Source organism: Sorex araneus, chromosome 11 (genome assembly GCF_027595985.1).
Source record: "Sorex araneus isolate mSorAra2 chromosome 11, mSorAra2.pri, whole genome shotgun sequence".
NCBI lineage: Eukaryota > Metazoa > Chordata > Mammalia > Eulipotyphla > Soricidae > Sorex > Sorex araneus.
Window position 1 is genome coordinate 26,490,369 of NC_073312.1, and position 16,513 is coordinate 26,506,881.

At 50.8% G+C, this 16,513-nt stretch overlaps 1 protein-coding gene across 1 annotated transcript; it reads right to left on the reverse strand.

The window, feature by feature from the left end:
- Nucleotides 1–2,383: 2,383 nt before the first annotated feature.
- WNT8B (Wnt family member 8B) lies at nucleotides 2,384–6,794 on the reverse strand. The gene is made up of 5 exons (XM_004616411.3): nucleotides 6,765–6,794; nucleotides 5,466–5,604; nucleotides 4,583–4,708; nucleotides 3,437–3,579; nucleotides 2,384–3,209 (listed from the first exon to the last, which is right to left on the reverse strand). Exons 1-5 carry the CDS (start codon nucleotides 6,777–6,779, stop codon nucleotides 2,664–2,666), a joined length of 969 nt encoding a protein of 322 aa, XP_004616468.3. The 5' UTR covers nucleotides 6,780–6,794; the 3' UTR covers nucleotides 2,384–2,663.
- Nucleotides 6,795–16,513: the final 9,719 nt, after the last annotated feature.

Consider the following 16,513-nt stretch of genomic DNA (forward strand, 5'->3'; position numbering starts at 1 on the left):
CCCTGGCTCTGTCTTGGCCCCGACCCGCTGCTAAGGCCAGCGGCAGCTGGGATTCTATTCAGGGAGAGAAAGCCCTGCCCGTGTGGACGCTCACACGCCGGGGACAGGAAGAAGACAGTGTTTTGCCCACCCGGGCCAGTGTCCCTGTCACTTCTCAGGACCCCCACCCCCTCTGCTTCTGTCCCCTGCTGGTGACAGATGGGCCCCCGAAAGTGCATGCGAGAGGAGGGCGGGAGGGGGGCTGGGCTCCAGGCCTCACCCCTGCTATATTGCTCGTTGGTGGAATGAGGCCGACCTGGTTCTCAGCAACAGTTTAATGCGTGGAAAAGAACAAGAGGCTTGACTAGGCGACTGCTCGGGTGTCATCCCGCTGTCCACACCAGTAAAGTGGAGCCCGGCTCTGGGGACTGCGTGCGCGAGAGTCTGCGATCTCAGTTACTCAGCCCGCTGTTCCGCTCCAGGGCGGGTGGAACACATGAACGCACGCATCCACACATACATGAATGAGTGAATGTATGAATAAAACACGAGAGGCGGGAAAAAAGGCAAGACAGGGGCTGGAGTGATAGCATAGCAGGTAGGGCATTTGCCTTGCACGTGGCCGACCCGGGTTCAAAACAAAACAAAAATAAATAAAGAAAAAAGGCAAGACAGAGCTTCCGCTCAGCTCAGCGAAGTTTTCTTTGTAGAGTTCTAGCAAATCTGATGGCAGTTGTGTCCATTTGGGAATACAAGACAAGAACCCAGGAAAGAACTTCCATGCAGCATAAAATCTTGTTGAGTATTTATCCCCGCCCCCTGCACGCCCTCTCCTGTGTCCTCCGAAGGCCTGGATGCTGAGAGACCTGGAGAATACAGCTTTACTTTATAATGGTTATTTTTTTCCCTTTCTTTCTGTATTTCCTAGCTACCTTGCCAGAACTTCCTGGCCACCATCAAGTAATTTGGCAAACAGGCTGGGCAGGATCGCTGGTACCCACTGTCTCCTGATTAGGCCACGTCAGGCCTTTGAGGAGGCTCAGCTCAAAGTTGAGGGAAGGAGCAAAAGGTCTTTTGCTGACAGAACTGGAAAATGAAGCACCTGGAGGCCCCGAAGGGAAGTGAGTCTCTTGTAAGAAAGGAAGAGGAAATCTCAGAGTTCCAAGGACCAGATACTACAGGGGGAATGAAGCCAGGCGTTTTGTCTCGGGGGGTTCTTCGCTCTCCCAGGTGGGCTGCAGAGCCTCTCTTCCCCTTACATCCTCGGAGCTTTGGAGAGGCAGGATGAGGTTATCGGAGCCTGACCAGCTCGGCTCTGGGGGACCTGCTCTGTGCCACCCCCAGGTCTGGCTGAGGGTGAGGAACCAGCTGGGGAACTCCTGGGCCCGCCAAGGGCCTGGGTCTTCCCTTCCCAGAGCCCTGCCTGGTCTGTCTACAAGGCCCTGGCCTACCAACTGGAGAGCAGCAGAACAACGTAAGCACCCCACACAGTGAACTTGCTACCCAGAGGATGTATGAGTAGATTTATGCAGATGTTTGACTAATCCATGGCAGATTAGCCTCTGTTGGATCAGGCCATGGTGGTGGGGTGGGGGTGGAGTGGGGTACGGGGGGTGGGGGGACTCTAGGCCAGGGGTGCCCTAGCCGGGAGCCTGAACTTCTGTCCCCCAGAAGTTCAACCACAGCGACTGCAATAAATTAAGGTTCAAAGTGCTGAACTTCCCTGTAGCAAGGAAGTTTATGTCTTGGAAGTCATGGAAGAAAGGCTCTGAATGGGCCTGTGTGAGAGCCGGTTTGAGTGAGAAGGAAGGCCAGAGCTTCCCCTTCCTTACCACCTGCCCTTGGAGGAGCAAGCAGGGGGCCTGCGTGGGAAGCCTGGGACTTTGCGGAGGCGAAGAGCCTGGTCCAAGGAAACAGGAAGTGTAAAGGAGAGGGAATAGCTGGGGCACTGCCCTGCCCCTCCCCCCAGACACTGGCGCTGGATCAGGAGCAGCCTGTGGGGCCCCTGAGGGTCAGAAAGAGGGGCCACAGGCTGAGTAATCATCCTTAGGGTTCAAGTCAGTGCTCCCCCCACTCCCCATCTTCACCCCGTGCCTCTAGGAAGCAACCCCCCCCCCCCCCCCAAGCTTTTTCTTCCTCACAGTTTCTCTTCAGGAAAAAACAGTGAAAGGGAGAAGGGGAGAAAAGGTATATGGGGATCCTAGGGCAACTCTACCAAGAGTGAGCAGAGAATCAGAAAGCGGGAGGGGCTCTGAGGGCGAAGACCCGCTCTGGAGGAGCCCTGAAGCCAAAAAGAAAAAAATTAAAAATAAAGATGTTGGGGGGGGGGGCATGGGTGCAGGGAACCAGAAGGATGAAAGCCGCTGGCAATTTGCAACACTAGGTCAGGCCCCACCAGGGCGGGAGGACCGCCCAGGGCGCTCAGCGGCTCGGACCTGAGCCTTCCCAGACCTCAGCGTACCCGGCGAGGCCCACCCGCTGTCCAGGGGAGCGCAGAGGCGCTGGGGCAGCCACTTCACTGGCGAGCTCTGAGGACAGACGGCGGCGGCGGCGGCTTTTTCCCTGCGGGGATCCCCGGGCTCGGGAGTTCCGGGGGGCGCCCCTATTCCCTAGGTGCTTCTAGAACGGGGGAGGGGTTCTCTAGATGAAGCCACGGAGGGGAGGAAGGGGGTTCGAGGAGACGCTTAGGGATTCCTGGCGGCCTTGCGCGCCGCGCCGCCCCGCGGCCGCTCCTCCCGGCTGCAGAAGTACTTGGTGACGCGCCGGCGGCACTGCTCGCAGCGCACGGCGCAGCACCAGTGGAACTTGCAGTTGCAGCTGGACACGGTCTCGGCGCGCCGCTCCTCCACCGCCAGCCCGCAGTCCCCGCACAGCCGGCGGCAGCTGCGGCGCTCCCAGCGGCCCAGGGCGCGCCCGCGCCGCAGGCACTCGCGGCCCTCGGTGCCCAGCAGGCCGAGCGTCTTGTTCTCCAGGCAGTAGTCCGGGGAGTCCTCCAGGTGCACCAGCTCCCGCGTGGAGATGGAGCGGAAGGTGTCGGCGATGGCCCCGCGGCCCGCCGCGCTGTTGCCCGCACCCTGCAGCAGGTCCACCTTGAGCGCCACGTGGTACTTCTCCTTCAGGTGCGCGCCCACCTCGCGGAACTCGGGCAGCTGCAGCCAGCACGTCTGCGTGGTGCAGCTGCCCGACACGCCGTGGCACTTGCACGTGCGTTTCATGGTGCCCTTCACGGCCTGCGGAGACAGGGAGGGAGGCAGCACGCGCGCGCGCGCGAGCACACACACACACACACACACACACACACGGAGGGGAGGAGCATCTAGCATCTTAGCGCGCCCGTTCGGCACCTCATTTCTCCCACCTTGGGGTGCGGGAACCCCCAAACGGCTGTTCTTCACACTTGCCATCGGTTCTGGCTGGAAACAGCCGCCCGACCCCGGGCGTTCACTTCGGGACTCACTTTGCGTCCGGCCTCGTTGTTGTGCAGGTTCATGGCCGCGCGGGCATCCTGTCCAGTCTCCAGGGCATCGACGAACTGCTTGGAAATAGCCTCTCCGAAGCCCACATTATCGCTGCAGCCCCCCCACAGCCAGCCTTGGCCCCCTGCAGGAGAGGGGAAGGACGTCGTTTGCACCGGGCGATGCAGAGTGGTGGACTGCGTCTCCTAATTGGGTGGGGGTGGGGTGGGGGTGGGGAGGGGATCCCGGGTGGCGAAGGTGGCGAAGGACTCAGCGAGCGCCCCCGGCGGCTCCTATCGGTGCTTTGCCGCCTTTTGCGCGTCCCGCGGTGGCCTCAGCCAATAGCCTGCTCGTGACTCCGTGACGTCATGGCGCGCGGGCCCGCCCCCGCATTCCCCGCGAGCTAGCTGGCTTATGACTTAGGCGCTAAAGGCGTGCAGGGGACCGTGCAGGGTCCCCGCCCTAGGCGGGAGAGACAAGCACAGGGAAAGAGTGTGGAAGGACTCGCGCGCGAGACCAGTCGGGAAGATGGAGCAGGTAGATGGGAGAGGGAAAGGTGTGGGCCAGCGAGAAAGGGCTGCCCCCCCTCGTCTGGAGGCATAACGGGATGGAATCCTCCGGCAAGGGGAGGGGGCTCACTGATTTCCCCACCCCGTGGGGTAGGTATCCCAGGCCACCTTGAACTTTAGTTTGGTTTGTCATTAAACCCTTGGGGTTCCCGCTCACTCCTTTGGCTGATTTTCTCCTGGCCCTGTGCTCAGGGCTCACACTCCTGGCAAAGGTGCTGGGGGTAGGGGGAGGCCTTATTCGGTTCTGGGGATTGAATCAGGATCGGGATTGATTGCGTGCGAGGCAAGCGCCTTAACTCCCATAATTATTTCTCTAGCCCCCAATTTTCTTAGATTGAGAAGAATAAAATAACTCTGCTCACCAAGCTTTACATGCTAGGGGACCATATGCCATATGAGGTGCTGGGGCTGGAAATGATGTGTCGTCCCCCCCACCCCGACCCCGTGCAAGGCATGCGCCTTCACCCATGTGCTATTTCTCCAACCCAAGCTTTTCGCTGTTTGAATGAACTCGTCTACTCCCCCCCAACCCCCCACTGCCGCCTGCCGTCAGTGGCCTCAGCACACACCGCAACTCACCCAGTTGTCCATTGCGGGAGTCATCACAGCCACAGTTGTCAAAGTCCCCAAGGCTGCAGTTCCTGGTCAGGGTGTACATGACTCCAGCAGAGCTGATGGCGTGGACAAATGCTGTCTCCCGATTGGCTGGCGGGAACCCCACACTACACATTACTGGGAGAGCCGCTGTCCCAGGAGACCCTGAGCAGCTGCCTTCCTCTCATACCCGGGCCCTCTCCTCCTTTCCCAGCTCCGTCTCTGTCCCCACCTTTAGGACGTACCTAACTTCTTTCAGGCTGGGCCACAGCCCTGCTCTGGGGGCTTCTCTCTCCCCTCCCATCTTTCCCGCTCACCCATTGCAGAATGAGGGGTTAGATTTGTGCTGTCATACTCGGGGGTGCACTTAGGTGGGAAAGACCCTGAGGAATAAGTGGAGGAGAAGAAGCACAAGCCAAATGCACTTCCTTCTGGACCACTGAAGTATAAGAGGCAAGGGCCAGGGAGTCTGATAGGCACCTTTCGACTGTCCCGGTCACTCTCCCTCTGCTCCTTGGGAGTCTGTTCTCCTGGTCGCTTTTCACTTGCCCAGCCCCGCTCTGCTGAGACTGCTGCAGGAGCCGGCTCAGCGCACAACGCGACCTGCTTCCTACCTACCTTGGGAGAGGACACGTTGAGGAAGCCTTTAACCACTGGAGCCAAAAGGTGGATTGGAACAGAGTGAGGCAGTGGTGTGGGTGTCGGGGAGAAAGCAGGGAAGCTCTCTACCTAGGAGGTAGCTGCCCGGAGGAACAGAGCCCAGTCCAGAGGAGATGACTGAGAGTAGAAGCTGGGGGAGGTGTCCCTAAAGACGGGGCTCTAGCCTGTGGCCAGGGCGTCTGGGAGCCATGGCTGAGGCCTTTCTTACCACTGCGAAGGCCGCCGTGACTGGACAGCTGCAGGGCTCTTTCTGGGCAGTTCCAGCGGTCCCAGGCAAACTGATATTTGCACTCTTCGATACCACTCTGGGCCCCGGCCGCCACGCTGCTGGAGTAGATCAAGTAAGCCTGTAGGGACAGCAGTCAGGAGATGCAGACGCCCAGCTACGCTCCAGTGGTCAAGTGCCTCTCTTCCTGCCCACTCTCCCATCTCTCCAACAAAGAGCCAGCACTTTAAATGCACTGTTGGACTTGGGCTCAGAAGTCTGCTTGTGAACTAGGGGTTGCTTTGTAATGTGGGACCTGAGGTTCAGAGAGACAAAGTAAAGGTTCCATGACAGCAAAGGGGAGAATGAGGGGGCCTGGAGAGATGGTACAGGGGGTAAGACACCTGCCTGGCCGGCCCCATGTTCAGTCATTGCCACCACCCGAGCTCAGAGCCAGGCATAAGCCCTGAGAACTGCTGGGTTTCACCCCCCACCCCCCTCTCCACACCAACACCACCATCAAACAGAAACAAAACCACCAAGTGGTAAAACTGGAAATAAAACTCGGTTGTGTTCTTATTTTAATTTTGGTTTGGGGCCACACCTAGCAGTGTTGAGGAGCAACTCAGTGCTGGGGGTGGGGGGGGGACTCCTGATGTTGCTTGGGAAACCGTGGAGTGAGGGCATCAAACCTAGGGCCTCCCGAATGCAAATCAGGCACTCCAATTTCCCTGACTCTGAAACTCAATTTTATCAGACATTAGATCCCACTAGCCTTTATTCACTATTCTGCCTCTCTAAAAATGAGTCCAAATTACATCCTTCACAAATTCTCAGCTTCTCATCCCATTACTAGATTAGAAAAGAACCTTTTGGAGCTGAAAATATCCTCTGAGGTCACTCAGCACAATTCTGGCATTTTAAAAAATGGAGCAGTACAACAGCAGACGTAGCTCAGTGGTAGAGCACTGGCCTTGCCTAGGCGAGGCCCTGGGTTCGATCCCTGCCACTGCAAAATAACAGACACTGGCAAAAGATGTTGACTTTTCTGAACCCCCAGAAGTTCTAACATACATTCAGAATCATACATTCAAGTATGATCCTTAGACTTCGACATGGATTTGCTTTGTGATTTGGGGTATGTTCTTAACCCAATCACTGCCATGGTTTACCTATCTGTGATATATAGAGCACTAAAGAACCACACAAAGATGTGGATGTAATGAAAAGATATCAACCTGGACCATGATTGGCCAAACTAGAATGAATGAAAGTCAAGTGAAAGGGATTTTTTTTTCTTACCTTTGGACCAGTCATGAGGAAATTGTTCACTGACCTAGAAGAGACAAAAACCACAGAGTATAATGAATTAATGCAACTCATTTCTTTTACCTGATGTGAGAATGACTTCAAAGTTAATTCACAGGGCTTGGGGAGTGGGTCCAGGAGAGAGAGAGAGAGTACAGCAGGTAGGGCATTTGCCTTGCATATGACTGGCCCAGGTTTGATCCCTAGTACGGCATCTGGTTCCCAGAGCCCCTCCATGAGTTATCCCTGAGCACAGAGCTAGGAGTAAGCTCTGAGCACAGCCAGATATGCCACCCCCCCAAAAAAAATACACATACAAAAGGAACTAAAATTATTATTTCTTGGAATCTGAGGGGGAGGGCACACCAGATGATGCTTAGTACTTAGGGATTTCAGGCTCAGTGCTTGGGGTTGCTCCCAGTGGTGCTTGGGAGGCCGGGCAGTACTGGGGATCAAACCCAACACTCAGAGCCTGCTCACGAGCCCAATCACACACGGGCCACTTGACCCAGCAGTTTCACTCTTGGCCTTTATCACAGAAAAAGGAAGACATTTTTATTCAGGTTGTATCCAGATGTTAAAAGCAAATTTATTTATAATCACACCAAATGAATAACTGTTCAAATATTCTTTTTTTTTTTTTCTTTTTTTTTGCTTTTTGGGTCACACCCAGTGATGCTTAGGGGCTACTCCTGGCTCTGCACTCAGGAATTATTCCTGACGGTGCTCGAGGAACCATATGGGATGCTGGGAATCGAACCTGGGTTGGTTGCGTGCAAGGCAAACGCCCTACATGCTGTGCTATCTCTCCAGTCCCCTCAAATATTCTTTAAAGTTTGAGTGGTTTGAAAGAATTGGTATGCTTGGCTAACTTTATTGTTAAAACTTGAGACTCTTAAAAAAGATTGTGGGACATTCGTGCCATGGAATACTCTTCAGCAATACAAAGGGCTGAGCCATTGATTCATGCTATTTCTGGTCTGAGCCTCAGAGAAATGATCTTGTCTGTTCAAAAGCAATGACAAGGATGGAGCGATGGGACAGCAGGTAAGGCTCTTGCCTTAGATGCTGCTGACCCCAGTTGGATCCCCACACCCCATGTGGTTCCCTGAGCCCAATGGAAATGATCCCTGAGCACGGCCAGGTATGGCCCAAAAAAACTAAAAGGAAAAAAAAAGAATATGAGAAAATCATCAGATTACAGGGACTCACAAAACCTAAGGCCTACTTTTGTATAGTTTGTAAGACAAACTCAAACTGAGGAAAAGAAAGCGCTGTTCTCCTCGAGGCAGGAGGACCAGCAAAGCGCTCGCGCGCACACACACACACACACACACACACACACACACACACACACACACACTGATTCAAATGACGTCACAATTGCCAGGGTCACTACAGGTTTAAGATAAATGTATGATCCTTAAGGAGCCCTGCAGGAGAAGTCACTGGGCCTTGGCCTCAGAGGAAGGAGCCTGAACTTCCTTGGACTCAGGTCAGTCTCAAATAACTTTCTAGCAGACTTTGGGCATCATCAGGCTAGATAGAGGCTAATTCCCTTTCCAAAACACAATAGTAACAGAAGCGAACATGAAGCAAAAGGACAAAAATTGAGTGGAGACTGAGAAGGTTTTGCCCGGGTGGAGACTCACGCTCCATGTGGGAAAAGCTGAAGTCACCAGGCATGATGGGCAGCTCCCCCAGAACCCTCTTCTCTCGAAGGTTCTACAGTGTGCAAAGGTATGTATGATACTCTGGTCTAGCCCAGTTGATGAACCATTTAGATAGAATGCAGCACCTGCCATGGTATAGAACTGTAGGTTTTAAATTTTTTTTAAATGAAAACATTTGTTTCTATTAAATCACCATGAATTTAAAAGCTACAGATTAATTCAAGGTTGAATTCCAGGCATACAATATTCCAGCACCAAACCCATCGCCAGTGTCCACTTCCCTCTACCAGTGTCCCCAGTTTCCCTCCCATCCCCCAGCCTGCCTCTGTGGCAGGCACTTTTTTCTTTATCTTTTTCCTCTTTAAGGCTCTGTGGTTTACAATACTGTTACTGGTAAAATATCATGCATGCCACTTTATCTCCTTTCAGCACCCTATCCTCATCCAGAGTGACCGTTTCCCTCTGTCATGGTCCTGGTGGTCCCTTCCCCTCTACCCCCACAATGGCAGGCCTCTGTGGGTTTATTTAGATAACACCTAGCTTGTATCATTACCCCAGGTTATGAGCAACCATATTAAAACCATGGAGACTGGTTTGCTCATATCCAAGATACCCAGTATTAAGAAAAGACTTGTGAAGGTTATTGTAGCATTATTTATAATAACAAGACCTATGAACAACTTTAATGCCCATTAACTGATAAGTGGATAAGGAATGTGTGATATATTGACACAATGGGATAATATCCAGCTTTTGTTGTTGTTGGTTTTGGGTTACATGGCAGGCTCTGGGGACCATGTGGGATGCCAGAAACCGAACCTAGGTCAGCAATGTGGAAGGCAGACTCCTTACCCACTGTACTGTCTCTCCCTATTTGCTGTTAGAAAAAAAAAAAAAAGAAATAGTGTCATTTGTAACTAAATGGATGAACCTAGAGGGTTTTAGGCTTAGTGAAAAAAAGGCCAGATGTAGGAAGACAGTGTATTAATTCATTCACCTATGGTATATGGAGAAAACAAACAGATAAAATAGTAATTAACCTGTGAACTACAAAATCAATAGTGGTTACCCACAGGGTGGGTCATTTGGGACAAAGGGGGCAGTTGAGTGGTGAGGAATAGAATTGTTCTTTTAGAGGTGACCTTAATGCAATATACACATTTGTTGATTTTCGATGATGTGCTCCTGAAACATATAAGGTTACAATGCAATGTTACTTCAGGTAAAATATAAAGAGATGACATCATTACAGAGCCTATGGGGAAATTAAAGCACCAGGATTTACAAAGTTATTCAGAGTTGAGTTTTAGACATACAGCATTGCAACACTAATTCCACCACCAGTGTCAACCCACCAATGCTCCCAGTTTCTCTCCAGTATACCCCCACCCCCTCCCTGCAGCCCCCAGCCTGCCCTCTTGACAGATTGTTAATGTTAGGGTTATGAGGAACAACAAAATTTGTTTGTTTGTTTGTTTGTTTATTTGTTTGGGACCTTACCACACTGGCAGTGCTAAAGGATTACTTCTGGCTTTGTGTTCAGGAATTACTTCTGATGGACTCAGGGGACCATATGGCGTGCCAGGGATTGAACTCTGGACAAATGTATGCAAGGCAAGTGCCTTACCCACTGTACTACCTCCCCAGCCCCAATGGGGAAAATTTTCAAATGAAGGGACATTATCACCAGAAAGAAGACTTGTGGTCATAGATATGAGCTCAGCTTATTGAGATGATCATTTCAGAGTATGTACATATGTCAAACCATTATATTCAGCACCTGAAAGGGATCTATGTCAATTATTCATCAAAGTTTGTTTTGTTTTGCTATTGTTTGGGGGCCACATCCAACTGTGCTTACCCTTGGCTCTGCTGGGGATTGAACCTCAGTCAGCCATGTGCAAGGTAAGTGCCCTACCCACTGTACTATCGCTCCAGCCCCTATTCTTCAATTTTGAAAAAATACTGAGCATCAGAGAAAGGGTATCTTGTTCTTGATTAATGAGGCAATGGCAAGATGTCCTTGGAGGGGTTAAAATACAATATTGAAAGGTGAGTGTGTATGGTGTGAGATGGTAGAAAGAGAGCCAGAGAAGAAAGAATTTGTGTTAGCCTGGGAACAGTCAACAGATTGAAAGAAAATGCTAACACACAGTAAAAGACAATTTATTCAGCAGGTGAAGGCAGCCCTACGGGACACGGTGAGTCAACATACTCCTGGACAGAGCTGCAAGCTTCCCAGCCCCATATATATCATGATAATGATGCAGCTCAGATTGGATACCACTTAAAGGGTTTAAGCCTCCTTGCACCCACTCAATTGCTTGCTAACCTTCTCCTGAAACCCATATTTGTATATGCAACTATATCCTTGCCATCTCTGTCTTTGTGTTTAATTGGCATCTCAGACTTAACACATACCATCTCTCTGGCCCAAAACGTCATCAGAATTCAAAATGTTGGAGCTCAATAGTAGAGCAGTTGACTTGCATGTGTGAGGCCCTAGGTTTGATTCCTGGCACTGCATGGTCCCCTGAACAAGACTTAGCAGAAGTTTCTGAGTGCTAAGCAGGGAGCAGCTTCTGGCAACTTCCAGTTGCCTCAAAAAGATTTTTTTTAACTTTTGTTACTTAGAAGACAACATTAGGAAAGTAAAAAGACAGCTCATAGAATGGTAAAAAATATTTGCAAGTCGTACATCTTGATAGGCTGTCTGTGATATGTGCCACCACAGGAGATATGTGGCTGCACTACAGCCAGGTGAGCCCCACAAAGGGGTGTGGCTGCTGGAGAACCCCAAAATTCTAACTAGTGCCCCCTCAGCTATAGTGCACGACCCCCAGCTAGCACATATGTGGGTGTCACAGGGAAAGGAATGCAGGCCTCCAAGAGCACCAAAACCTGATGTTGCAATCCCCAGCAAGCATCACAGCCAGGAGTGTGTGTGTGTGTGTGTGTGTGTGTGTGTGTGTGTGTGTGAGAGAGAGAGAGAAAGAGAGAGAGAGAGAGAGAGAGAGAGAGAGAGAGAGAGAGAGAGAGAGAGAGAGAGAGAGAGAGCAAGTGACTCTGCACCCAGGGATCATTCCTGCTGGGCTGGACAGACTATATGTGATGCTGGTGATCAAACCCAGGTCAGCCCATGCGAGGCTAGTGCCCTGCCCATTGTACTATCCTCTGGCCCCTCATCAGCATGAAGCCTTTTTTTTTTTTTTTAGCTTTTTGGGTCACACCCGGCAATGCACAGGGGTTACTCCTGGCACTCAGGGGTTACTCCTCATGCACTCAGGAACTACTCCTGGCGGTGCTGGGGAGACCATATGGGATGCCGGGGATCGAACCCAGGTCGGCCGCGCGCAAGGCAACCGCCCTACCCAATGCGCTATCGCTCTGGCTCCAAGCATGAAGCCTCTTAAAGCTTTTTGAAACTTCACACTCACTTTTTTGTCTTGGAGCAAGGTTTCCCGTTATGTGCTAATAATCAGGGCTGTCTTGATTATGTTTGTATCCCTCCACTATAATCCCTTTTTGTTTGTTTGTTTTGGTTTTGGTTTGGTTTAGGTTTATTTAATTATTTTTTCCACATCCTGCAATGCTCCAGGATTATGTCTGGCTCTGCACCCAGGAATCACTCCTGGCGGTGCTTAGGTACCCATATAGGGTATTGGGGATCAGCTTTGTGCAAGACAAATGCTCTACCTGCTGTACTATCGCTCCAGCCCAGGGCTTTAGTCCCTTGACCATAGAAAGTTCTCTGCAAAAGTAGTTAGATGGGAGCATAGGAGAGACACCTCCAAGCAGTGCTCTAGTGCCTGGCAGATTCTCCACGGACCTCAGCCAGTCTTTTTAGCCAAATGGTTTGATGCTGCTCCAGCTGGCAATGCAGTGGTACTCAAGACACCATGTGGCTCTGGGGATCGAACATGGGATCTATTATGGAAGGCATGCATTCCAGCCCTTGGAACTAGCTCTTCTGTCCCTAGTTTCAAATGATGGGTCATCCGATGCAGCAGAAAATTTGACGTTAAGAAGAGCTGAAATAGTATTCCCTGAGGATGGGGAGAAGAAAGTCTGTGACCCGCTAGTCATTCCAGCAACTCCCTAACTTTGTGAGCAGATAACTTTGCGTCTTGGCAGATGATCACGCTGCTCGAGCAGCCAGACGATGAGCAGGTGAGCCTAGACATACACAGATTCTGAGCGCCGCCAACCTGCCACACTTCTGTGCCTGACTGTGACTGTCTCAGAGCAATTGGACGGATGTAATAAACGAGTCTCATAAAGTGCTGTAGTTTTGCTTTTACACTGTCAAATAAACACTTGGAATGATTGCCTCTCCTTTAGCTAGTCTTCCCGCGTCTGTACTGACGCCTTGTAAGATCTCATTTCTGTCACACAATGTCCTACACTTATGAGTGTGTCAGGAACTTTTCTGAGTGTTTTACGTATATTATTATTTTCAGTTTTCATAACAACCCCAAGGGGACAGGGACTATGCTATTTATTGATTATTCTGTATACCCCAAATACTGTTCTAGATGCTTTTCTTATTGTAAACTCATAATTAAACACAGCAATTACATGGGGCTGAAATGACCATGTATTCCATGTAAGAGAGAGCCAGTAGTTAGACCATAATCAACAGCTAGTTACAGGGTAAAGAACTGGAACCTGGTTGGTATTATCTGGAGCACAGACTCCTTAATGTCTGCATTTTATTACAACCCTCATTTCTCTTGCTCTTGTTTCCACTACTTCTTTTTTGTCTTTTTGTTTTGTTTTTGTTTTCGGGCTACATCAGGTGATACTCAGGGGTTACTCCTGGCTCTACACTCATGAATTCCTCCTGGTGGTGCTCAGGGGACCATATGGGATGCTGGGGATTGAACCTAGGTCGGCTGCATGCAAGGCAGGTGCCCTACCTGCTGTACCATCACTCTGAAGCTTCTCTTGAAAAGTACTGTTAGGATTGGGGACAGAGCTCCGAGGGCCCACGTGCTTTATATGATGGGGGCCAGGTTTGATCTTGGAACCTCGAGTGCCCCCAAGCGTGGCCAGGAGCAACCTTGGAACACAGAGCTGGGACTAACCCTGAGTAATGCTAAACCAAAATAAATGACCGTATTAATGTTTGAAAGCAGGGATGGGTCTTTTAGAATCTTAACTTTGCTACGTGGATATCAGTACTGCCCTCTGCACACACGTGTTCTGTGGCCCTGCTGAGAATTCCTGCTCTGGTCACAGCCCAGCGCTCTTCACCGGGCTAGAGTGAGCGGGTGAGCAACCTGCCAGAATCATTGCTCACGCTCTCCCATCCCCTAACGTTAGGGAAAATGCTCCCTGTTTTCAAATGAACTTCTGGGGCCTCCAAGGACAGGACTTTCTCCAGGCTGCTTCTTTCCTAGAAACACAATTTTCAAAGCATGCACTCCAATTTTCAAATTTCCAATTTGAAATTTGATGCTCAAAGGATGCTCAAAGTTCAGCTGTACTGACATTGAACACTGCAAGGCGAGGCAACTGCAAGGCCCTTTGGGTCTGCAAATTTGAGGTTTGTTTTGTTTTGTTTTCGGGAAATACCTGGCGGTGCTTCAGGCTTTCTGCTGACTTTGTGCTCAGGGATCACTCTTAGCAGTACCTGGAGATCATAGGGAGAGCCCAGGATCAAATCCAAGTTGGCTCCACATAAACCCTCTGTACCATCTCTCCAGCCCTCTTCCTGGAACATTTCTTTGCAACCTTCTTTATATCTGTAATTTTTCTAACAGAAATAGAATCCAAAGAAATCACATACACACACACACACACACACACACACAGAGGTACATAATCCAGAGTGCTAGAGATCTGAGTAGTGGGTTTCAGGCTCAGCTCTGAAAGCAAAAACAGTTCCTTGGACGGAGCCTGGGAACGCTTGGTGGGGTGTGGGAGGGGGTGTGTATATTAAACAAGATTCCAGGATTCCAGCTCTGGGGACTCATGTTAACCAACAGTGATGGGAGGTGGTGTTCAGGGGGCAGAAGGAGGCATGGACTCAGTTCTGAGACGGCTATTCTGCAGACTAGCCCCAGAGACCACGTGAAGAAACATGGATCGAGGAAGTGAGGCAGGCCTAGGAGAACCTAAGGCGCGGGGAACCGTCTGAGGGCTGGAGAGGCCCATGCTGTGACGCCCGTGTCCTGCACGTGGCAGCTCCACCTGCAGCAGTAACCGACCATGGGTGGTTCTGCGGGTCGCTGGCAAAGTTCTTACCGATCACTGCCTGGAGGGGCTGGGTCTCTACCGGCAGAGATCCTTCAAACCGTGCATCTCCTGCCTTCCTTGCAGTCTCTCTTGGCCTTCCACAGTGGTTCCATTGCAGCTGACAGGCTTATGTCCTTCTCCCCTGTGCCAGGAATCACTATCTGGGGCGTGGGCTTGGCCGCCAAGGAGCCTGAGTCTTTGCGGCTCCCCTGCCCCCTGGAAACAGGCTCTTTCCCTTTGCTCAGGGTGTCATTACTACTGGCACTACGATTTCACATGCTGCTGCTACCTCCACGTCTCTTTTAGCTCTGGAGAAGGGCCAAGTTACCTTTGTCTTTTCTTACCCAACATTCATTGTCCACAGATCCATCGAAGCTAATTTTCAATTTTCACTTCACCGGATACCAGTGGGGGTGGATTGGGGGTGGACACAGCGATGCTCAGGAGTTACTCCTGGCTGCGTTCAGGGATCACTCATGGTGGTGTTTGGGGGACCATATGGGATGCTGGGGATCAACGCAGGTTGGCCACATGCAAGTCAAGCATCTTACCCGCTGGACTATCGCCCCAGCCTCTTCCCATACATACTTAAAAAAAAATTATTCTGTGTCACATTTGAGAGTGCTTGGGGGTTATTCCTGGTTCTGTGCTCAAGGATCACGCCCAGCTGTGTACATATGGTGCCAGTGATCGAACCCGGGCCTCCTGCACTCAAAGCACCTTGAGCTTTCTCCCAACCCTTCCCAGAGAGTTTTTTTTTTAAAGAAAAAAGTTCTGAATAGGAATCTGCTGTTAGGAATTTTCTTCACACTCTTTCACCTTCATGCTTTCTAACTCTTCACCCACTCAAGACCCCCCAAACAAAATAAAACAAAACAAAACAAAACTTCGTTCCACTCTCTTCCCTTCCCCCCAGTTGTCCTTGAACTAGGAGCTGAGCCTCTTTCTATTCCCTCATATCATCCCTCCAGGGCCATACCCGGTTTCTGGGTGGGAACTCTAGTTGGCCAATTAAGGGGAGACCATCTGATCACTGTCACTGGGAAAGTGGTAGAACCTGATGGTGGCCTGTAGACCCTGCTCTGGTCATCTGGCACAGAGAGTATTGGGGGAGGAGGAAACGGGGTATAAAACGGGAGGTTCCTGGGAAGAGAGAGAGCCTGGAACAGGCATTTACAGGGGATGACTGCCGGCCAGTTAGTTGTCTACCTCCTGAGACTCACACAGTGCCTAGGACCTCAGAGAGCCTAATAACAGATCAGCTTCTAGCATGATCTGTCCTCTACAAAATCACACACACACACAGACACACATAGAAACACACAGACATACACACACACACACACACACACACACAGAGCAACCTAGGTATCAGGCCTTACTAATGACTGAACAATTATCCCACCCATCCAAAAATTTTCTTCGTGCCCCTTTTGACAATACCCAAGGCTTATTACTGCTAACAACAGTTGCCGTGCAATTAGGAAGAGTTGAGTTTAAAAGGGGTGAAGGGGTGAAAAACATAACCAATTTTTATCCACTGTAAAGCATAATTAATTGAAATCAGGTTCTTTCCTATTTAACCAAGGGAAAGGATTAGGATTAGGAAGTAGGAGGCTAAAGACAGCCGAAGTCTGGAAGTGAAGCACTGCCAATCTGAAAGGCCAGCTTCCTCCTACTTAGACATTTGTCAAGAGGGAACAAAGGTGATATCAGTGGAGTGATCAGTTTCAGAAGAGCAATGGGACAGAAGCAGATTACAACAAGCCGAGTTACGAAATGAAAGCAGCTCATGGAAGAGGCAAGGCATTGAGAGGACAAAGAAGGGAA